Source organism: Daldinia childiae, assembly GCF_008694065.1.
Source record: "Daldinia childiae strain JS-1345 chromosome Unknown Scaffold2, whole genome shotgun sequence".
Taxonomy (NCBI): Eukaryota; Fungi; Ascomycota; class Sordariomycetes; order Xylariales; family Hypoxylaceae; genus Daldinia; species Daldinia childiae.
Genome location: NW_022984643.1, coordinates 2137235 through 2150414, shown reverse-complemented (window position 1 = coordinate 2150414; position 13180 = coordinate 2137235). Strand labels below are relative to the sequence as shown.

Sequence of the window (13180 nt, the reverse complement as noted above, 5' to 3'; positions counted from 1 at the left end):
TACTAACCTAGTGTAAAACAGTTGTAAGGACTGTTTTCACAATTGGCCTATTATCGACCTTACAGCTAACCCAGCTGTTCCCTTTTTTTCTCTCGGCACTGGCTTCATGTGTCACAAAGCAGGGATATCTACGGATCCGTACTTACCTATGTATAATACACCAACTAGGATTATCAGATCATAGTCATTAGATAAACAAGCAAACCCAATGGGGTATGGGTGAGATCCCTAGTTTCTAGCTGATTCAAGATCAGCTAATGATTACTCGACACTGCGAATCATCATCGACTTTGGACGGGTTGACTCCGGACCTAATATCGGCCTTGTCGGTTACTTGTCCTCGGATTACGAGCTACACCATATAAATATACGATAGGCTATGTTTTTCAACACAGTGTTCAGTCGTAATGGTACAGAGTAACAGAACTTGTCGTTTCAGATAGTGCAATCCAATCCATTGTCTCATAAAAATCTAATACCAGCCGCTATCTCATTAAATATGAACCCCCTCCATTATGACATAATGCCCGTTTGTATGGTATCTTCGTCTACCTTTTTTTGCCATTGCACCTAGACCTACTATGCTCATCCTACATTATGAATTACCGTTTCTCAATTTCGAAATAATCAAGAATAGGTAGTGAAGAGCATAAAAGTTAAATCGAATAATAATAATGAATGGTATCGTACGGAATAACCAAACTCGTAGTGGCGTGACGCGTATGTAGAAACCCCTCCAAAGTAATTAACGCGATCTGATCTTCTTCTTAATTGAACCCCATAATTCGTAATTTCTAGCGGGTCCTTAGTTCCGTCTACCAGTCTCGATATCAGCTGGACGAGATCTCTTGCTACCTAATCCAAAGAAACTTCTGCTCGAGCCTCCTCGTCGATCGTTATGAACCCTGGCTTGAGCGGGTTGTGACGGTTGGGCCCATTCGGTTGCGACACCAGTTTCCTGGGGAACATGGTCTGTTCGTAATTGACCTCCAGACCTTTCACCTTGACGTGTAACTCGAGACGACGCGCGCTCAGGTGACTCCGAATTAAATCGATCGAACTCGGCCGGATCGCTGGGGTCCACATCTGGCACCGGTAATTTACTAGCGCGAAGATTCTTCTTGCCTTTATTTCGTAGATAATCTTCTAATGCCACCGCGTTGCGCGTGTTGGCAAGAATGACGGCATCGGCAATGTCTCCGACAAACGGGACCAACCCGGCGATAAGATCTATAAGTACCAGCACATACATCCAGGCCCATATATGAACCGGAAGCCCTCCTTCAACCTGCTTGGCAGTACGGACAACCATCATCGCGAGAAGGGCATCGACGACATCTCCAGCACTATCAAGTATATTTATTAGCACGCGAATAAAGTATTCACAAATGAACCAAGTTACTTACAAAGGGAAGAGACCGATAACACTACCCCAACCAAACTTCAGCCCCATGAAGCTCCCAAAGCTCATATCTAGTCGGTATGCTCTTCTCTTCACCTTGGTCAAGATCATCGCATCGTGCTCTGAAAGGCCAGGCGGTAAGGCTTTGCGAACTTTCTTAATCTTCCCTGTTGGTGTGCCATCAAGTCTTGTCGCTGGAACTTGTTCGAAGTACGGGTCCTTTAATTTATATCATGTTAGTATCGTTTGCTATACGATTGACCTAATGCCGTGTTTATGCTATTAAGTCAATAGCAGTAACAAAGAGAAACCATGTCGCTTACTGCTGCTCCGAATTGGTTCCCTGCTGTCTCCTTCAGGATCTTTTTCGATACAAATTTTGCGATAACGCCCGCCATTTTATCCTTAGAATCGAAGTAGAATTGATTGTCTAATGGTAGAAGTATTGGTGGAGAGTTGTTAAATATGGTCGAAGTAGTAGGTTAAATAAGGAAGATACGGTTGTCGTGTCGTTCGATGAGTGTATGGTATACTTCTGCTGCTTATTGATTTTAAGTGACTTGTTAGTTGCGCATTCGCAGCCAAGACACTTTTCAAAATATTAAACTCTCCCTCAGAGCAGTGGGAACAAAGGGAAGATTGAAAGACTTTTATTTATTGAAACTTGTAATGACAACTAACAAGACAATGGCGGTCTATCTAGGTACATACGTAACCCTGAATGTGGTTGTGACGTTTTTCAAGTTTTCCCTTTCCCTCGGTGATTGGTGATCGATCATGCGAGAGGCAGCCCAGCCAAGTCATTACAAGTCAGAGAAATGATGATGTCAAACGGCAGATTAAATGCATTAACCCATTTAAGGTTAATCGATCTACCATGCTTTATGCGTAACATGTAGACCCCTGTCCTGCTAGCGGCAGTCAACTCAATGTGGCTTGTGGCGCAGCTATCAGCCACACAACCCTCCAATTCACATCCGTCCCGTGATCATCATCATCCTGTAAACAAACCACACAATATGTCTCGAGGCCTCCCTCTACGATGACATTCTCGCCACTAGAATCAGTCAGAATAAACGATAGGTGTAAAGATGTTTCCTTAGTCCCCAGAAATGAGTGTTATAAGAAACAATCCAAAAAGTCAGCTTTATTTTAAGAGGTAATGTGTTCTCCTCTTTAATATCTAGTCTATCATTAGCTATTATAGGAAGACTTTCCCTTTCCAACTATTTTATTTGACTCATAAATAACCTGCCCAATGGCCCCAGGGAAATATGGTCAGTTACTATAGACATATGATCCGCTTCAACCTCTGTAAAGATTTGGTTTGATATTCCACGCCCATCCCGTTTTATACAATGCTTGTTTTCCTCGACTTCCGTACTACCAGTCTAGATGTTATGAGGATAATTGTACCTCCAATAACAATTGTTGATCCCGCCCAAATCTGCCCCCATATGTATTTGCCTCCGCTAGCATCAATGATAGCGCCCATAGTAGGAGGTCCGGATAGAGTAGCAAAGCCGCAAAGGCCGAACGTCATCCCGATCCATGTCCCCATCTTTCCCACATCTTCAACAAAGCTGCTAGCTGCACTCGAAAATATTCCCTGAGCAGCTCCGTTCACAAACCCCATAACGACAGAATAAGCATACATGTCTGCCCGCTTATGGACACCTATCCAACCAAACGCCATGATCCCTAAGGCAAAGCAATTCAGGCCATAAGTTTCGACAGGGCCGACATAGCGGTCGGCGATCCAGCCAAACAAGGGACGCGCGGGCATGGCAACTGCATTATTAATGAGCACGAAATTGATGGACTCCAGGTCGCTTAGTCCAATACTCTCGCGAGCAAACGAGTTAATCTAATGGAATATGGTTAGCACCTAAACCACATGTTGTTACCAAAACAAAACGGTTAGGGACTCACGTATATTAACATGGTGAACAGAGAGAAATATACGAGGAATGCGCCCACGGTGAACAAGGTATATGGGATATTCTTGAAAGCACTTAAGTCGAGAATCGGTGCAGGGGCTCTCCGCAGTTTCCGCGGCTTCAAGAGGCTGAATCCAGCGATAGCCAAAGCAATGCTTATGAATCCGCATATCCTAACTGCCCAGGGAAAACCAACCTTTGGTGTCAAGAATTGGACAATGGCTGGGTATAGGATAGCGCCACTACTCGATCCGCATCCGTTAAGGGACACGGCAAGCGAGCGCTTCTTTTTGAAGTATGTAGCGACATTTGCAGTAGCAGGCATGAACATCAGCCCAGCACCGATACCTTGACAGAACCCCTGGGCAAGTAAAATCTGCCAGTACGTGTTCGCTAAACTGGTCATGAACATGCCGAATATGCACATTACAGCTCCAATAGCATACAAGTGCCGTGGGTATCCTGCGTCTGACAGTCGTCCAGATACCATCCCGACGAGGAAACATAAGAATATCTGTATCGAGCCAATCCAAGACACCTGCGAAGCCGGCAGATTCATTGTCTGTTTATAATAGAGCTGGAAGACTGAGAAACCCGTCCCGTAACCCCAGGACATCATATTGGCGATGTGGGCTGGTATGATTTGAGACCACGCAAGCCATCCTCCATCTGGTGGCTCGTCAAAAGGTATAGTATCCAAAGGAACGTCCGTTTTTGTGGCATTTTCTCTTACAAGTACTGTAGAGCTAGTCTTCGTTTCGGGTTGGGAGCTCGAGCTTCCCTCTGAGGAGGATGTTGTCGTCATGTTTATTGATGAGGTATGATCGAAAGCATTGATATTGTTATTGACAAGATTTAAGAATGTATGTTGTTATTAATAAGATTTTGGCTTCAGAACAGGGCAAATTATGGCTATAGATGTTCATAGCCAAAACCTTACGGCGCGTTCAGACAATATAAGCTCCCCAAGCGATATACGCCCCTAAACTCAAATTATCACAGTATTTCAGACGCTCCGACATCGCTATTTACACTATAATGTTTCTCATGCAGTCTACATTATGAAATATTATAACTCCACCATAAGGGCGTCCTCAGTATAGATTTGTGTATGCGTACGTCCGATAGTATAGGCGAACCAAGACTGCCGACGTCTTGCGGTCAACTATTTCGAGGACTAGAACGGGACCGGAGCATCGATGTCCCCCTTAGGCATTGATGGTCTGGCTCTATCCTATCAGAAGACAGGTATTTCTTGATAATCAAGGTCGCAATAGACTAATTGCATCACGTAGAATAGATATATCAGTTGTCAATGAAATCAAATCCGATAGCGCTACGTATTACTCATAACACAAGGTCTACGATATAAGAGTTATGAAGCCGTACTGTAGCTGCAGCATTGTCTCGGGCCGACGCAATGCTACAATCCCAGTCGATCGTCGAAAGTGTTGATTATTCGTCTGATTTCTCCATACTTTGGTTCTCTGAGATTGATTCTCGGTGGAGTTATTATACCTAAGTTATCTACTGTGACGTTATCGTCGATTCAACCGGTGTCGCTAGAGTCGCTAGAGCTTGATATTCTAATAGGAGCTTGAACTTTTAAATACTCCCCCCCAGCGGTTGCTTCTTTTGGGTCCTACTTACGGAGGCTATCTTGTAATAGGAATTCGATAGCAACATTATCGCATTTGTGATAGGCTGATCCCTCAGACCGCTTCTACCCTTTAAGAAAGATAAATTCAATGCCCCACTTTAGTCATCAAGCTTTAAAAAACCGGCCAAGCAGAAATAAGCTAGGAAAATGTAGAACTGCCGGCCAAGCTGTCGACCTACAAGTAAGCTAATAATAGCCCAAATTTTTAACAAGTCGCGTGGTCTAATGGTTATGATTTCTCGTTCACATTGATGTGTTCAAAGTCCCGAGAAGGTTCCGTGTTCGATCCACGGCGTGACTATATTTTTTGCGTGTGTTCACTACAGTGATGAATATACTTTTTGTCTTTATGTTCCCCCCATTCCATGTCTGATTATTTTATTTTTGTACACCGTGCTATGTGGATTTAAAAACTCATTAAGTATATTTTAACCCTTAATATTCGGACAGCTAATTCCGACATATGCAAAATAAATAGCACATAGGTAATCAATGAATTGGAATCAGATGTTTTTCAATACCCCCTTTCGGTTAACAGCAGCAAAAAAGGAGTGATGGATTAAAAGTGAGACTTGATGCAAGAGGCCGTTGTCAGCGGTAAGTAATAATTGTCCGACAATGCGATGGGCGTTCGTTCTTAATACAAGTATGTGGTAGATATGTGTTCTCGAGAAAGGGGTGGCGCAGTCAGTGTCTTCGAAAATGCCAACGCCCGCTGTCTGTATGCCAGCCGTCGAATACGAAATGGGCGCTGACAGAATGGCGTCTATATAATCTCCGTGTTGAGAGGCTTTATAGTGCATGCTACTTCGTATCCCAGTCACGCCATTCCGTTGGTATAGTTTCGGCTCGCGACAGGGGATGGGCGCGTACAGTATGCCTACCCTATGCCTACTCTATGGATGTATATCATATCTACCTACCTAATGCATGTGGTATGGTAATTTGAATGAGCAAGTAAGTTAGATATACGTCATAGTATTCGTCATAGTATTGGATTTTGATAGATAATTACTGAGTTCAGAAGTTACAAAACAGAAAGATATGACTGACCAGGAAAATAACGATAGGTCATAACTTCGTGGAATATCCGTTTCCGTAGCTTCGGTGCGCTCGGAGACGGAGTACCAACAGATATCTAGGGCATTACATTGTGGTTCCTATGTGGTAGGTGAAGTATGATGATGTAGGGCTGTTGCACTGGACGACCTGACATCTTGGCTGGCATACTGCGATCGTTCCACATATCTAGTAGTGCACTACATATTCGGCCTGTGATCTCGAACCCTGCAGTGTTCGAGCGACCTACCTAACTACCCAACCTACCTCTTATGTTGTAACTGACTTTCTTTGTCTGCCTGCCTGCCTGCCTACCTACCTACCTACCCACTCACAGGTATCTACATAAATCAGTGGCTTCGTTCGCATTCGCCTATGCCTGCCTCGGTAAATCCAAGACAATACGAGTGAATGGCTGGCGACGTAATGAGCTTACTCGTTGGTTTGGAAGGTTTCCCCCCTGCCTGCATGTAGCCGGCGACAGCTGGGCTTGGCAGCTAATAGACTATAGGTGTTTGGGCATTGATTATCGGGTTAATATCTGTTTTTGGTGGGTGAGAGAGGTAATATATATGGGCGCGTAGGGCAGATCAGATCGCCTGACTCTCATGCGAACTCGAGGGCACGTCATATGTGATTTGCCGATGTACGATGGCTTCGTGCGTAGTAAGAGGCTCATTTCGAAGACGGGGTATTCCAGTTTCTTTGATATTCTATACGTGTATCGTTGTACCTCTTCCAGCCTGGGGGTCATTTGTTGCCGTTTACGTCTTATCTGCTCCTCCCTATCACAAGAAGCCGGCGCTCGTTTACGAACTGTACATTCGTACTACAATTCGCAGTTATACTATGGGGAAAAGGGGGGGGCAGGAGGGGAGATTCGGTGGAACCTGTGCGAGAGCTGACGAGTCCGTCCTATGTAAAGCAATCTCTTGATCCTAATACGTTATTGGTGAGATAGAAGATCTTGTGGTGAAACATCGTGATCAATCTTGCTTGTCACAGCTACCAAGTTACCTCTATCACCTCTATCACCTCTATCACACAAATGAGTTCATGCTGTCCACAGACCACTATACTCTTGCCCCGTGATTACAACATCAAAATGGGTTATCAATGATAGGGTGGAAGGGTGGACTAGATCAGGTTATCCAATCCCTTCGGTCCCGACCTAAGAGGTCCGTATCACCGCCATCGCCTGTTAGGCTATCATATGCGATCTTGTAGGTTCTCACTCGTCTAGGTGTTGGGTCACGTGTTGATTCTGATGTTGTGCACTTGGTGTTCTTCCAACCACATTTCCCTATCTATATTAAGATGAGATACTATAATTCACTGTGGAGAATAAGTACTTTAGGTATACTTCGAGAAGCTAATTCTTTTTATTTGTTGTTGAGAGCTCACAGCATTAGGCATCGTTAGTTTTGTTCTAGTCTTCAGGTTTTAGTATAGTTAAATTATGTTTAGAGGATACATCTAGGTAGGTATAGATGAATTTAGGAGCTTGGTACATCGTGTATAGTATGATAATAAGAGAGCGCTACATTAGAAAGTGTCGGTAAGAAACTAGCGTACATGTATGATGCTTTTCTGAATAGTGGTGATACATTTTCAATATCACACTGGGAATGATATCCTTCAGCTGCTGACTTCATATAACACACGAGACTTTATGCAACGCTAGCTACAATTAATACCACGACGCCCGCTATGATAAAAAAGGCACGATAACCGCCGCTACTGCCGTGTGACCACATTAGATCCTTCGTAAACCATCAGTAAGCAAGCTTCCGTTTAGACAACAATATATCAGGCATCCAATAGAGACTCATCTCTCTCCCAATGCTCCCAAGTAGGCTTATCATAGCCATTCGGTCGTGTCGGCCTCACGTAGCCAATCTGAATTCCACTCACTGCTAGTGGCTCCTTCGGCCACGCTACAATGCCGCCGAACCCCTCGCTATACGTGCTCTGCATGAGATGGTTAGCAAAGAGCGTCGGATGTAGCGACTTGACACTGGCTAGGGCTCGTTGGCTAATCTCGTCAACAGAATCGTTGTGACGTAGCTCGAAGAAGTTAGGATCGTGCTCGCGGCGTAGCTGGTTCTGGACCTCAGTCGGGTACGTGCCGAGAGATAGAAGGAATATGTCGTACTGTGATAGACTAGTTCGACAAATCCAGCTACCACCTTGCGTAGCCCTACGATAGATACCTGAGAGCGCCGCAACAGTACCGACGCACCCCGTGCCATAGTCGGACATGGGGAAAGGTGGGATGACCGGCTCATCGAGGCCCATGAACCTACCTTGCTCCCATGCCACGCCCGTGACGCAGTCGGCGATTTGCTGCCAACCCGGACGGCCCGCCCATTCGGCACCAATTTCGATACCGCCAAAGCAGTCCTCTGCCACATAGACGATACCCCTGCCGCGTTGAGCCGCTTTCGCTGCAAGATCCTCGGGACGATAACCGAGCCTCGCGATAACGCCCGGTCGGTACCCATCGATGATCACATCGGCTGTCTCGAGGAGAGACTCGAAAATCTCGACATCATCTGCGTTTTTGAGATGTAACGATGTCGTGTGTTTCCCGATATTGACATCCAATTGGAAGAATGGGACGTCTGGTAACTGCGACGATGTAACCTTCAAGACAGATGCGCCATGCGCTGCTAGGGATCGACCAATAGTTGGTCCTGCAATTACCCGACACAGTTCGATAACACGAAGTCCCTGCAGACACTGACTTGGTCTGCAAATGGTTTGTTCCGTAAATGGGACAGGTGGCGTATCAATGCTCAAGGGCTTTACGGTAAATAATGGAAGAGATGCCATCGATTGGCCATGGCTGCTCTTCTGGAAATTTTCATTGGTGAGGACGGGGACGCCTGCCTGGCGATATTCTCGATTCAGCTTTTCTAATTCAGCTCCGGAAAACTTCCCGACTGCCCCCTCGATAGTGCTAATACAATCACGGTAATCTGTTAGACCGGGGGAAAAAGCAGGAAGACCAATCATCTTTAGAGATTTGGTGGCTTCCAATGATCCGTGGATGTGATAGTACTCGCCCTGGTTCCTTGTTTCGTATAGGCCTGCTGATAGGCGTCGATATAGAATTGACTGAGCTTGGTTTAGATCGGTGTCTTAACATTGTAGTTAGCTAGATAGCTTCTAAATTTTACCTAACGGGGATCAGGTGAGACGAACTCGGAATTCGTTCCTTAACTTTGGGGTTGCACTTATCCAAGCCGTCGATATTGGTGAGATATGTAGACATTAGAAAGGACGTCACACGTTCTAAGGTGACACTAATCGATCTTTCACGCTTTTGCCCCCGGATATCTGCAATCGCGGCAGCAGCGCATCCTTCCAGTGCTTTAAGTGCTGCTACTGTTTCTTGCTCACGCAAGGGGCACGGAAAACACGCCGTATCCCCGGTACGAGAATATCTCAAGAACTTGACATCCTCAGCGTATTGTAGGAACCCTCTCGGAAGCTCTGTCTTGGTGGATTTCAAGAGATAGTTGAAGGCATCCTTTGCGCCTTCACTTACCGAATAGATTCCGGGCCTCTCCCGGGTAGCGGATAGCGCCGTTTTTGGTTGTCCGACGGTCATGATAGTAGCAGCCGGGTAAGATATGAGACAAGAATGTGCCTGTACTGAGGATGGAGAGGAAAACTCCCAAGAGAGCACGCCACATTGTTATTTAAGTAGGAAATTCTAGCGTATACAAATCACAATAGCAATACTTATATTACAACATATTGTGATTCATCAGATCTGGGACCACTTACCAAAACATGCCACCGGTAAGATCGTGACTCGGATTTATATAAGCAAGGGAACCTTTCAGCCTGGGGATAGGATAGTTGACGAAATCCGACCCATCAGGTCCACGTCAACGACTCATCTGGCCAGAGTGTACATGTCGACGCTGACATGTAGAAGAAATCTAGAAACGTGTCACGGACACGATGACACGGTGACATATCCAATGTCCCTAAATCAGACATGCGCCGGACTGTCTAATAACGGACTGGGGGTACCCAAGTCTATCGACAGGTTAACTCGGGCAGTACACCCGACGATGCGGGAGTTGTGAATGTAAAACTGTAGAATCCAACCCATTGTAATGAGTACCTCGAATCAATGCTAGGGTCTGGATGAACCTAGCGGACTGTCAGTTTCTAGATCGAAAAGAGGACAGAAGATCCTGAGTGAGAATATCTAACATCTCTGCAAAAGCAAATTAAGCGCCCAGCAAAGGAAACCCCGACTTGCCTTTGAAATGCCGAAAGTGAAAAATCAATACTGCCGGCATTTAAAATTGGAGTTGGTAGATTAAAAAGATCCATTTGAGTGCAAGTCGATTCGTGTCGACGGTGACGGTAGTATGGGCTACGAGGTATGTGAGGTTGTAGGAGTCTTAGTTAAAAGGGGTTACATGCAGATTGTGAGTACTAAATTGAACTCCCTTGGAGACGATTTAAGGCCATATAAAGCCATATGCAGTGACGGTAAAATACATCAGGAAAGTTATTGACGAATCAACCGTAGGGCATTTAACGCGAGAGTCAAGTGCATCATCCGAAAATGCGAGTCACATAACCTAGACCATCTTTAGATTCTGATATCTAACGGTCTTTGGTGGCACGTTGAATTTAAAACAACGATGCTGACGACTTGTCTTAGATGATTCTGTAGGATTTGAACAACGATGCGTAATTGATGAAGAAATGATTGAATAGGTCTTAGGAAGTAACTATTTTAGTAACTATTTTAGTAAATGTTTTAGTAGATGTTTTAGTAGTCGAACATTAATGGTTGAGCCGCAAAAATGGAGCAAAGCTTACATGTAGGTTAGGTAGGTACCTTACAGGTAGACCCTTGGCTATAATAATGTACATCTGATTGGATGGGGTACAAGAAAGTACTTGATTTTCTAGGGGTATCACGCATATAGCTACCCCTGCTCTTAATGTATCCCTTAGTATGTTGGCATGAACCATGGTCTTTCTACCCCGGACGTTTTATTTATTTAGGTGCATTACCCGACAACCTTAACTGCTAAGTAGCGACTTCTAGCCTTAATCCTTTAATCTTCACCTAACGATAGGTACGCATGGGTTTGTATTTGCGGAGTACGGAGTATTATGTACCTTCTCCCACGTGGAAACCTAAACTGCTTCTTAACCCGCTTCTCGACTTTTTCCACTATTTCGCTAGTTCCATATTCAAAATTTGGACAACATATGAACTTCTACCTCCATATCCCTCCATATCCCTTGTCTCCTTATCAGATCTTACATCTAGTAACATTGTGTCATACAGTCTATGTGACTTAATGTGACTTAAAAATCAACATGGGAAACCAGATCCAATAATTGATGGCGCTACCGAGTCATCTTACACCTGTCACTGCTATGGTTACGGAGTTGACTGGTCATTTTTAATATCTTGTCTAATCTTCAGATATCATGACAAAAATAAAAGGGGTAAAACCTGGTTCTAGCCTTGGTGATCTTTGCAAGGATCTCATCTAAGATTTCAGTTTCTTACAAGAAACAAAAGTCCGCACTCCTAATATCATTCAAGTTCCTACTACGTCAAGAAAGTCCACGTCGAAAAAAAAGGAAAGAAATAAGCCGCTATCTCCCGTATTTAAGGCGGCGTTAGAACGCCACTTAACTGCTAACGGAGTCTCACTTGATTGATCTACAGTCCAGCTGCCCAATCACGGTGCTATTCCTTCCCAGCCCTGTCACGATTTTCCCATTACAATCATGGTTAGAACAAGTCAAAGGCGGCCGACGCCGCCCTTATTGTCCGGCTCAGGAGGAAGAAGCCAAGCCGGCCAGTTGGAGTGCATGGCTTAACGTTGGCTCCTCTCGAGGAAAAACTTAGCAAGTCGGCCCTTGCGTTCTCTTCATTAAACCTTTCGTGATAGCTCTTTTCATGTCAATCTCCCGCTTCCGACACGTTCCGTCGGTCTCCAAGGTCCTTTGCCTTACTTGCGTCTATTCACAGTTATCTTCTGTTGTGGCAGATCACTATAGCTCTCCAGTGAGCTGCTAGGTACGATCTGTATACGTATATTCAGCTGTGCTCTTCTCCACTTGGCCTACCATTCACACGGCTCGAGCAACCTTGGCGGATGCCCTTAGTTGTCTACAACCTATGCGGGTCGACCTCCATACTCTGCCGGATAATCGAGTATTCAATTGCTCATATCATCCCACGATTCTGGACTTGAGTCCCGTTTGCTTCCCGATAAGGCTGAATTTAGGAATTTGTCCGTACCCGAGACCAACGTTCTTGTGTCCGTAAGACCGGCGCCGCCCCCCCGAAGTCATTATTCGCTTTTATTCTCTCCATCGTCCGACTTGTATTTTGTCACCTTGTGGCAAAGCGTCGGATGGCGGATGTCACCTAGATCCCTTGTGGCTCAAACCATCATGACACGACCTAAGGTTGACCCTGACAAGAGGCAGCGTACTGCCCAAGCATGCGACTCTTGTAAGCGCAGAAAACAAAAGGTCAGTTATTTCAATTAATTTCCCGATCTCATCTTCACTGTTGCATCTCTCTCCTCATCCATCTCTCTTTATACCACACCTACACGTGGGATCATTAGGCTTCCAACGGCGAGCACACGGACCAGTAAGATGATGTATTATATCGGCAAAAGTTGTCTTGTAGTTTCTTCTACTTGAATAGCGTACAGCATGAGCGACGACGACGTGTACTATGTCACTGTTTTCGGATGGCTTCCTAGGTCTCACAATGGCTAGTGTAATTGTGTAGCCGTGTGTGGATGGGATACCTTGAGACTATCGTACGATTCTGATGGGAATTAAGGCTTGTGGTCGTTATGTTTGCTAATGTGGACATTGTTGTAGTGCAACGGATTAAAACCGTGCAGTACATGTGATAAACGGAGCCTAGAGTGCCTGTACACGCCGACAAGTCAGGAAACCGGTTCGCAAGAGCCCCTTGGATCACCGTCTAAACGTCGACATATTGACCAGTCACCGAGGACGTTGAAGTTAGAATCTGGTCAGACAATCGCGACGCATACACCGTTTTTAGCGTCGTGGGATCAGTCTACTAACAGGTCG

At 45.1% G+C, this 13180-nt stretch overlaps 2 protein-coding genes across 2 annotated transcripts; both read right to left on the bottom strand.

The window, feature by feature from the left end:
• Positions 1-805: 805 nt before the first annotated feature.
• GL218_01497 (Riboflavin transporter MCH5) lies at positions 806-4147 on the bottom strand (the record flags this gene model as incomplete). Its single annotated transcript, XM_033577969.1, has 5 exons — positions 806-1346; positions 1407-1621; positions 1726-1832; positions 2819-3269; positions 3335-4147. 5 exons carry the CDS (start codon positions 4145-4147, stop codon positions 806-808), a joined length of 2127 nt encoding a protein of 708 aa, XP_033439177.1.
• Positions 4148-7870: 3723 nt separating this feature from the next.
• Positions 7871-9677, bottom strand: GL218_01496 (Formyl-CoA:oxalate CoA-transferase; the record flags this gene model as incomplete). Its single annotated transcript, XM_033577968.1, has 2 exons — positions 7871-9204; positions 9269-9677. The coding sequence occupies 2 exons, from the start codon at positions 9675-9677 to the stop codon at positions 7871-7873; spliced, it is 1743 nt and encodes a 580-aa protein (XP_033439176.1).
• Between the last annotated feature and the right edge of the window lie 3503 nt (positions 9678-13180).